Source organism: Marmota marmota, unplaced genomic scaffold (assembly GCF_001458135.2).
Source record: "Marmota marmota marmota unplaced genomic scaffold, marMar, whole genome shotgun sequence".
Taxonomy (NCBI): domain Eukaryota; kingdom Metazoa; phylum Chordata; class Mammalia; order Rodentia; family Sciuridae; genus Marmota; species Marmota marmota.
The window spans coordinates 104,019-113,895 of record NW_026000164.1 but is presented as its reverse complement, the minus strand read 5'-3'; the positions used below and the strand labels follow the sequence as shown (position 1 = coordinate 113,895).

Genomic DNA, 9,877 nt, shown 5'->3' with positions numbered 1-9,877 from the left:
TGCAGAGCACGGACATGAGTCAATCGAGTGAATAGGTGAGGGGGGGGCAGAAACCTTAACAGGAATGGATAACGGGAGAGAGGGTCGAGGACTGGTGAGGATGGGAGTGTTCCGTAGGCGATAGGGCCAGGTCTGTATGTGTGAGACAGTGGGACATGGTCCAAAACACCGACGCTGCTGAATCAGTTATTAGGACATGTCTCTGCCCAACTGTGAGGACCTGCAAAATGGAGAACCTTGTGAGTGCAGAGGAGGGAGCCCTCCAGGGGCGTTGAAATGTGGATGGAACGTCTTCCTCTGGACCCACCGGGTGCATTGCATGAGCAGGGCACTCAGATCTGGCACCATGAGAGCCACCAGTCCCTGTCCTGAGCACTCTGCTGGTCTGTGACACCACATCCCGCCATGCAGTGGTTCCGGAACATGCAGCGAGCAAAGTTAGCCCAGGAGCTAAGCGAAAGAGCACTTCTGGAAGCCCTACCTTGCAAGGGGTGCTGCTTGGCTCCAAGGTGACCCAGGACATGGGGGTGCCCCCTGGGCACTGGTGTGAGGCCAGGACCAATAGATGTGTGTTGGTTTGCCAGTGTCGTCCCCGTGTTGGGATCTTTCACACACCCCCATCGTCATTGCCAAAAGGGATTGATGGGTGGACTTCCAACTTTGCACTTTGGTCATTCTCTCCCTGTCACCATCTCAGCCTATACTTGGAGGGTGCTGTCCAGCTTAGGGACCCTGTCCAGGCTTGGGGAAGAATAAGGCTAAGTGCCTACCTGGAACAGGTGACCTTGTCCTTAATGGCATTGAGCACCATGCACAGCCCGCAGAGAGGTGTCGGCCTGAGGCTGTGCCATTAACCCCAAGAATCCCAGGAGGCAGCAGGGAGACAGGGCCCAGGAGGGGTTCAGCTGGCCTGGCCTGGCCTGTCTCCATCTGTCTGCTTCTCCATCTGTGTCCTGGGAACTGCAGGAGAACATCCTGTGACTACGAATGACCCTGTATCTGCTACAGTGGTGACGGGAACAGGCCTGAGCCCTCTTTGCTGGCACAGAACCCTCCAGCTGTCACCTGTAGTTAGATACGTCTGCACAAGTGGTAAGGCTGTCGCTTGGTCTTTGAACAATAGAGCCAGGAAAATTTAATAATCTGATGCTGTTGGGTGCAAAACTGTTCTGAGCACTATTCATAATTTACAGCTAATTAACCTTCCTCTTAAAAAATCTTGAGACCCAATTTTCTGTCTGACACACCATGTTTTTGATATCCATAATATTTTAAAGGTGTTTTCACTGATATTAGGAAATAATTACGCAGAATCTCTCAGTCTGATTAAGGTGTCTATGGCTTAGTTAGGATTTTCTTTGAAAATGTGCTATAATGAGCTTTTCTAGAGTGCATCATAAAAGGAAATATTATTCTTGTCATATAATTTTAAAACTAAAGCCAAACTATAAAGAAATATTTCATACAACTTTAAGGTTATAAATTTGCTTTGTGGCAAAAACAGAGACTTTCAGAAAAGGACAAAATAAATTCAGCACTTTTTCAGAAATCCTTGATAAATACAAATTGTGATAAGGACCAACAGGTAGTTAAGTTGTTATCCAATCAAAATTCTGATTTCAGAACCTTAGTATTTTTAACTTGCTGCCGTTAAGAGAATGTTCAGCTTTGGCAGAATACCCAGAAGAAAACTGTAACTGCTCGAGGAAATTAAAAATCACTGCAGGGTGATGATCCATTTTACCTAAGAATCTCCACCAATCTCTGCATAGATTATTAAATTAATATCAAATCACAGTAGTGTGGTGGGAAGTTCTTTTCTGTTTTTCTGTATTTCAGGAGCTGAATTGATGAGTTCTGGTCAGTCCCAGGCACAAAGGCAGCCCATCTCCCACAGGTTCCCTCTGGTTGTAGGAGTATTTAAACGTTCCCTCTTAGTTTCCTGCCATGAGAAGCTGGAGGGCGGGCTGTTCTGGGGATAGAATGAGTTAATTGCCTGAGCAACAAGAGCAGCCAGGCTGCTCACAGGTCTCACTGCCGGGGGGCCCTCCTCGTCTCAGCTTGTCTTCTGCCAAGCGCCCCCTGAAGCTGCTAGGTCTTGTTGGAAAAGAATAAGAAACCCTAAGAAAAACCCTGTGTGTGTGTGTGTGTGTACACACGTATACACATGCACACATGCATGCACACATGTGCACAGTACACTCCCACACATGCACACATACACAAGTGTGCACTTGTGAGCTTTGGTAGGAAGAGTAACAGTGTTGCCCTGACGGGGCTCTGCTGGGGCTGGAGGAAGGGTCAGGGCGGCATGCTTTGTGGACTGGGATGTGCTCTCTTGGTCCCTCTGGGTCAGTCCCGCCTCGCCAGAGTCAGCACCCTCACTGCGGTCTTTCTTCATTATTATAAGAAGGAAAAGTGGTAGACGGGCGTGGGGGTTGCTTGTTGGTCTGTGCTGTTGCAGAGGAAACAGAATTTCCACAGACAATTTGAAAAACGAACCATGAAAACCCGCCAGTGCTTTAGGCCTGTGTCCCATGGCCCTGGCAGGCCAGCACTCCTGCCCTGGCCCTGGGGGGCAGCGTGAACAACCTGCTCTTACTCACTTCTGCAGAGGGGGCGGTTGGTAATGAGGCTTCCTGTGGTGGAGGGCTTCGTCTGCTCCCAGCAGCTCACCTGACCGTCAGATGGATGGGACCCTGGCACCATCTTTTGGGCACATTCTGCTTGCTGCCTCAGCTGGGCCCCGTCTCTCTCTACACCCCAGGCCAGCATGCAGCCCTGGGTCAGAAGACCTGCCCCAGCATTTGCAGAGGGCAGGCAGCAGCAGAAGCATCCTGCACACCTTGGCTAATGGAACCCTCACTGTTATTATCCTGCTGTACAGAGAGGACACAGGGGCTGACTCACTGCCTAAGGTGGCGCAGACGGCAAGTGGCAGAACCAGATTCAAATCTCCAAAGGCGTGCTCCTGAGCAGGGCCCAGTGGCCACTTCAGGATGGGATGGCCTGACCGCACTCTCCTAACCCTCAGTCCTGGCCCCAGTCCCTCTCCAGGAGCCTCCTGGGACCAGCCCGGCCTGCCTCCCCCTGACCTCCTCTGACTAGGAGCCTGTAGCCATGCCTGACCTAGTTCCACAGTTCTCCTTAAGCAGTGGAGCACAGAAGGGGCATGGTCCCTTCACTGTCAAAACTGTGCTCCCTCCTCTGGCTCATCTCCCTGAGAAGCAGACCCTCCCTTTGCTGTGGAGGTGAGTCCCTTGTAAGCTTTTGCCTATCTCAGGACACAAAGCCCTGCTCCTCCCTCTCCGTCCAGAGACCATGCAGAACTGAGGCTGGACCAGGAGGCATTCGTCCCTCGGGGTCTCGAGTGATTCTAGCATTATCCTGCAACAAGAGGGTCTCCTCAAGTGGCTGCCTGCTCTGAGCATCGAGAGGCCGACGGCATTCAGGTCTCCTGTATCTTGGCCACAGTAAGATTCTTGCCCTAGGCTGGTTACCCACTCTTGCTCTCCTCCGCAACAGGCAGCACCGTGCCTGACCAGCGGGTGCCGTGGGCAGCTGTCAGGATGGGAAGACCAGGGTGCCCAAAAAGGGAGCATCCCCGATAATCCTCACTGATGCCAGGATGGCTTTTGCAGGGGCCTGCATGTCCTCCAGGGTCCCCTCAACTCTAAATGGAGGAAGAAGGTGTACAGACCAGCAAACGGCAGCTCAAGGGACAGGTGGCAGGGCCGGAACCTGAACAGTGTGTCCATCACCACGCGGAACCCAGTGCCCTCTGCGCCCCCTGCCTCCCACGTGCCTGAGCCCTCCCCAGGCTCGCCTCAGACTCCACAGCCCCCCCCCACCCTCTGGGAGGCAGGTGCGGCCGCTCGCAGACTGGGTGGCTGGAGCTCTGTGGAGGACCTGCAGGTGGTGGTTACTTTAGAAGTTCAGTGAGGAGGGTAACGTTCCATCTGGTGGCAGGAGTTCTAGAATCTACTACTACAAGAAAGCTGAGTCACATTGAAGTCAGGGACCTTGAGAAGCCAGGGTCGGGAGAGAGGCCAGGGAACTGCATGACCATCCTCAGTGATATGTAGACAAATAAGTGGCCGTCACATTCCATTTGGAGACTCCCAAAGGCACCAGGTGCTGCTGTGTGGAGGGAAAGGTGAATCACCTTAAAGGAGACACTGAGTGCTTCAAGCTGCACTCAAGGGCCACGTCTGCCGTCTTCCCCTAGGAAGGTACTCGAGTCACAAAGGTTGAGAAACCGTGGCCAGTGCCAACCCCCTCATTCACAGCCCAAGAGCTGACCCAGAGAGGGGGACTGAGCTGGCGCCCTATCCTGCAGCCTGTCCAGCCTCCCGTGACAGCACATGTCCTCTGTGCGTAGCAGGTGGGGACCACCTAACTGAGGCAATTTTACCATGAATTTTTCTCCAAAAGTTATTTTTGTCCTTATTGAAACAGATCCCCACTCGTGAGGCCAAGAGCTTATAAAACTTGTGGGACTCTTCTTTAGGAAAAAAAAAAAAAACATAAAGTGATGGCTGTAAGTAGTCCTGTGAGGGGAGGAGCCCCGAGCCCCGCTTCCTCAGCCTCCCTCTCACCCCCGGCACCCCTGTCTTGCCGCTCCCCCTTCCCCAGCCAGCTCCTTGCTGCTCAGCTGATCTTTGCATATGTTTGATTATCACTTGATCATCTTCCCTGCTGAGGACCCACTTGTACTTTAAATGCCTCCTTCATCAACAGCCATTGAGGGTGCTGGAGGGAGGGGAGTGAATCCCCAGGCTGTTTCTATGTTTAACTCAAGGGCCTTCCCTGCAGGAACAGCTGTCCCTCTCGCCCAGCTCAGGGTGGCCACAGGAGGCAAGGGGGTGACCCATGGGGTGGATTCTTAGGGCTCAGGCCAGAGACCAACCCCAGAGGCCAGAGCCACCTCACCAGCTCTCCTCCCTGTCCTCCTCGCCCCCTGCCCTGAGCCTGTGCAAACCTAGCCCTGATCATGGCCTTCAGTCCTGCCTCACCTCATTCCAGCCGCAGCCGGTTGGACCCCCTGTTTCAAAGCCAACTCCAGTTCAGACCTCCAGCATTGTTCCAAGAACTCAGTTAGTGAATCCCCGGTCAGCAGATGTTGTTCCCCTGCCCTGGTGACTGCAAGGCTCCTGGCCAGCCTCTGTGTGTCTGGCCAGAGCTCGGGTCCTCTGCTGTGTGAGCATGTCTGCCGACTGGACAAATGGGTGGACAGTGCCCGAGTGAGCACATGAGCAGTGGAATGAGCTAGCCAGTGGGCAGGACCAAGAAAACATCTCGGACTGGCTGCTGTCTATTTGGACATGAGGCTTGTGAATAGAAGGCAAAGGGACAGAAGTTCTGGGCGTTTCTCAAGAGCCTGTGGTGGAAATGGAGAGGGAAGACTAGGGAACACCCAAAGAGCAAAATAGAGGAATGGAATGCTAACCAATGGCTCAGCTTCTTCCTTTCCTTGCTGTTTTCAAAATCTTTTAATGTTTTTTAATTCAAAACCTTTTATGAAGCTGACCTCATTGATATAAACTTCAAGGACTTAAAAGCAGTGACATCTATAAATTAGGAAGAACTCGGCAAACATGGCTCTCTCTGCACCCCTAGGGTTACTGGACGACTGAGCTAGATCTGACCCAGGGCTCCCACACACACGTGTCCTGTGGCTGACACTGGCTGGATCACCTCCAGGTACCTGCTTCATGTGGCCAGGGCTTCCTTACAACATGGCGGATGGCGTCAAGGGTGTAAGCCAAGCTTCCTTTTACATCAGATCTAGAAGTTACGCAGCACCAATTTATACCACATTCCACTGGTTCCAGCTTCTTGAAGGACTGCCATGGTTCAGGGGGAAGCACATCACCTCTTTGCAGAAGTTTCAAGTTCTGGAATTACCACTGTGGCCAATTTCAAAAGATAGAGTCTACCACACCCAGCACATTGTTGATCTCAATAGAATAATTTATAGTAAGGTGTAAATGGGCACTAACAACCACAGATCAGGTCATGAAGTACTGTTGTGCTTCACTTAACAGCAGGGTCAGTTCTGATAAATGCATCATTAGGTGAGTTCTCCACTGTGCCAACCCCACAGAGTCTATGTCCACAACCCAGAAGGTGCAGGTCAGTCACCTGACAGCCTCCTGATGCCAGCAAGAGAAGCCTAAGCACAGGAGTGTGAGGCTGCTGCCGCACAGCACAGCATTCAGTGCTTTCCTTAGACTCTTATTCCTGCCAGGGTCTACTCTAAAATAGTGACTTTAATACAGTGCAGTAAGCACATAAGCAGCTTTTGGTCACTATCGAGCACATCACACTGCGTGACTGTGTGGGACTCCTACAACTGGCAGAGCAGCAGGTTAGTTTACGCCAGCACCAGCCCCACCTCTGGCTGGTGTTACACTGGGATATTGTGGCAGTCACAGTGTCACTGGGGGATAGAGGTTCTCAGCTCCTTTGTGACCTTACAGGACCACTGTCAGCTCTGCAGTATAAACAGCAGTTGCTCTGCGGCACGGGACTATGGTTATGGATCTGTGTTTGGAAGATGCTGCTGAGGCTCTTTGCTGCTCTGGACAGCTGTGCGCCCAACACCTTCCCCAGACCAGCCTGCCCGCTTGTTAAATCTATGGAGCCAGCATGGCATTGCGGCATCTAGCCTGACGTGCCTGGGCCTCTGCACAGAAATGACCTTGGAAAGACAACAGAATGGTCACCAACCAAGCTCAGGGGGTCTGGAAGCTGGCAGTGAGGGGACGCAAGCATGAGGCTTAGCCATGGATTTCAGGGCCCCTGTCAGGACCATGCCTCTGGCAAAAATGAGCCTTGGCCTCCCACCTCGCCTTGCCTCACCCAGAAAATGAGGCCAGCAATGTGTTGTGGCTCCCCCTCTCCAGGGCAGACATCAGAACCCTAGAGGACATGCCGCAGGTCTGTTTCCACAAGTCCCCAAGCCACCGCATCACTTTCTCTCCCTGCCTGTGCGGCCTCGAGCTGCCCTGGGTTCTCTTTGCTGACTTCAGGGCCAGGCAGTGAACCCCATGCATCCAGCCCCCAAGGAGACTCCAGGGAGGTCACAGCACTGGCCTTACTCACAACCCTGCAGTGCTGTCCCCTCCCTGGTCTGCACGTGAGGCCTCGGCTCTCACAGAGCGCGTGTCCCTCTCACAGCGCCTTAGAACATGGACAGGAGAAGCACGTCTTTCCTGGGCTCAGCCCTTTGCAGAGCCCTGACCTGTCAGAAGCTCTGTCTTCCACGTGTGAACGTTAACATCCAGCTCCGGCTCCAGGTGTCTGCCAGAAGCTCCTGCTGGTAAGAAGGACTGGAGAACTTTTACCATCCCATGGACCTCTGAGATCCTTGCCAGAGTGTCACCGTCACCTGTATGACAAGGTCCCATCCCCAAGTCTTCACTCCAGTCAGCAGCAAGGGGGAAGAGAAGCTGTGGTGGCCACACCCTGTCCCCTTAAAGGCAGGCCTAGGCCTGGTCACATGCCACTCCTGCCCTGCAGGGCCTGGGTAGTGCTGTGGGCACTGGAAGGCCACGTGCCCAGCAGGGACTCACTGGCTCTTGTACTAAAATAGGAAGGAGTGTGGATGTTGGGGCCAAAGACCAGACTCTGCTGTTGCACCTCCCAATAAGAGCTTTCTCTAATTTTATTTGACTTCCTTCTAACTCCTGTGTGTCCAGCCCCCGTGGTCCTTAAGGTTTCTGTGCTGATCTCTTGCATATGGGGGTTGTGAGTGGCAGCTCATATTTCACTTTTTATAAACTTCTAAGCTTTGCCTCCACCAAAGGTCCAGGGTCTAGTACGAGCTGAGTGCTCAGTATTTGTTCCCAAAGTCCATTTCCCTGAGCCTCCAATGCTGCCATTGTGAAGAGGACCTAACCCTGGCTGCAGATGCGGGCCTCCGGTCTCTACCTCCAACATCACCTAACAGTCTCCCCTGTGTGTCTCTCCTGTCGCTTTTCTCCTTAAGGACATCAAGGACCCACACACTCCAGTGTGACCTGTCCATCCTGATTTATGCCACTATGGCATCTGCAAATACCCTAATTCCAAACAAGGTCACGTTCACAGGCACAAGGGCTTAGAACATCAATGTCTCTCTTGGAGACACAACAAACCTCAGAGAGGACCTGCCATTCACAATCCAACCCTCAACAGACCTCCAAAGGACCTGTCCCTTCTCTCTTTAGGAAGGCACAGCCCCCCCAAATAATCCAGAAGCATATCTCATAGATGCCCATGTGGCCACAGGCGTTCCGTCCCCGGGGGGCAGCATCTACTCCATCAGATCGCATGTGCCTCCAGTCGTTGGGGTTTGTTCATGTGTTAGTAAGATTGTGCACATTTGGAGTGCCTGACGCGTGGTTTGAGATCCCCATGCACTACAGGATGGCTGCACCAAGCTCGTGGACATATGCCTCTCTGCCGTGTCTTCCGGGGAAAGAACACTTTGACTCTACCTGCCGCGGTTCTCAAGTGCACAGAGAGTAGGTAGTTAGGTGGGCCTTGCTTGTCCCTGCAGGCCCCACTCCGTCTCCAGCCCCTGGCTGGTGCCCCATCGGCTGCTGCGACTTCCCCTTTCTCAGGCTGCACCTCCCGGGGAAGCCGAGCGGTGCTGGCTCTCTGTCTGCTCATCCACTGGCCTGAGGTCCCCGGCTCCATCCGGTTGCCACCAGGGCAGGGTTTCCTTGCCCTCAGGTGGGCTGTTCTTAACAGGCTGCACCCCAGCCCTGCCGAGCTTCCCACCCCAGCACGCACCGACTCTGCCCAACCCACCAGCCCTGTGTCAACAGCACTGTCCACCATGTCCTGGGTGCTGCCCTGCATATCACCAAAGACTGCCTGACGAATGTGAAGGAGCCATACTGGTGGATACTGATGGCTGTCTCTCAATCTGCATTGGCCAAATGACCTCCAGGTGTGAAGACTCCCCTGTATTGGACTGTTCTTGATCCCCTTGAGCCCAGGGGGTTTGTCCTCTGGTCTGACCCTTAGCACGGTTTGGAGTGAATGAAAATCACTTTAAATAATTGTTTTGATAGGAAAGGAAGGCAACAGCCCCCTTCTGCTGTGAGCCAAGCCGCCTGGACACAGGGGCATCTTCAAGAGAGAAAGGTGGTCATTGACTAGCAAATGTCCCCAAGTGTGTCTTCCTTTTTGATACTTAAATAGTCCCCCAGCAGATCAGGGAAGGTGAGGGAAAGACACATCCTCTCATTGGCCTGAGTTAATTGTACTTGCTCAGAAAGGCAAGCTATTGATTCTGTTCCCAGGCAAGTTTCAAGCAATTAATTTAGTTGATGAAATAGGGAATTTTCCCCTCTGTCTTCAAATCTCTGTTCCTAAACTACATTATTTGGTGTGCGGCATTTAAGCAACTGCCTCATTAAGCTAGTGTTCCTGAGGAAAATGTTGCAGAATAGGGACATTCATAATTAATGCTGTGATGTCAGGATTTCATCCGCCCAGGCCTTCCCCACTAGTTTCTTATACTTAATTATCTCTGTAATGAGCGACCACCACACTGAAAAATGAACACACCAAGGAGTGATGTGGTAAAGCATATGTAGGGAAATACAGTTATAAGCTTTGGGGGCCACCTTTGGCGTCAGAACACCTGTCCATATGCCACTGTCGCATTGTGGCTGGATTAAAGGAACAGGCACTCTTCCCCGGGTGGGCAGCAGACATGTGTCGTTCCCCAGGGAGGTGGGCTCAAGGTCTGCCCCACACCTACCTTGTGTAATCTGCACCCAGATGCTCTGAACAGTGAATTGAGCTCAGAGGAAATACCCTGCGTGTGTCGGTGGAATTGACAGAAATCATTCTGCACCCAGCTCAGGCCTCCCCACCT

The 9,877-nt window shown here is 52.6% G+C and overlaps 1 protein-coding gene across 6 annotated transcripts in view; it reads left to right on the top strand.

Moving 5' to 3' along the window:
- Positions 1 to 9,877, top strand: part of Dpp6 (dipeptidyl peptidase like 6) — an 847,324-nt gene that overhangs the window by 735,900 nt on the left and 101,547 nt on the right. Inside the window, exon 9 of one of the 6 annotated variants that reach the window (XM_048786660.1) lies at positions 5,621 to 6,518. The exons of the other annotated variants lie outside the window; for them this stretch is intronic. Coding sequence (XP_048642617.1) covers positions 5,621 to 5,682 — 62 coding nt within the window. The 3' untranslated portion in view covers positions 5,683 to 6,518. Of the gene's footprint in view, positions 1 to 5,620; positions 6,519 to 9,877 lie in introns of those variants that run through there. 6 annotated transcript variants of the gene reach the window in all.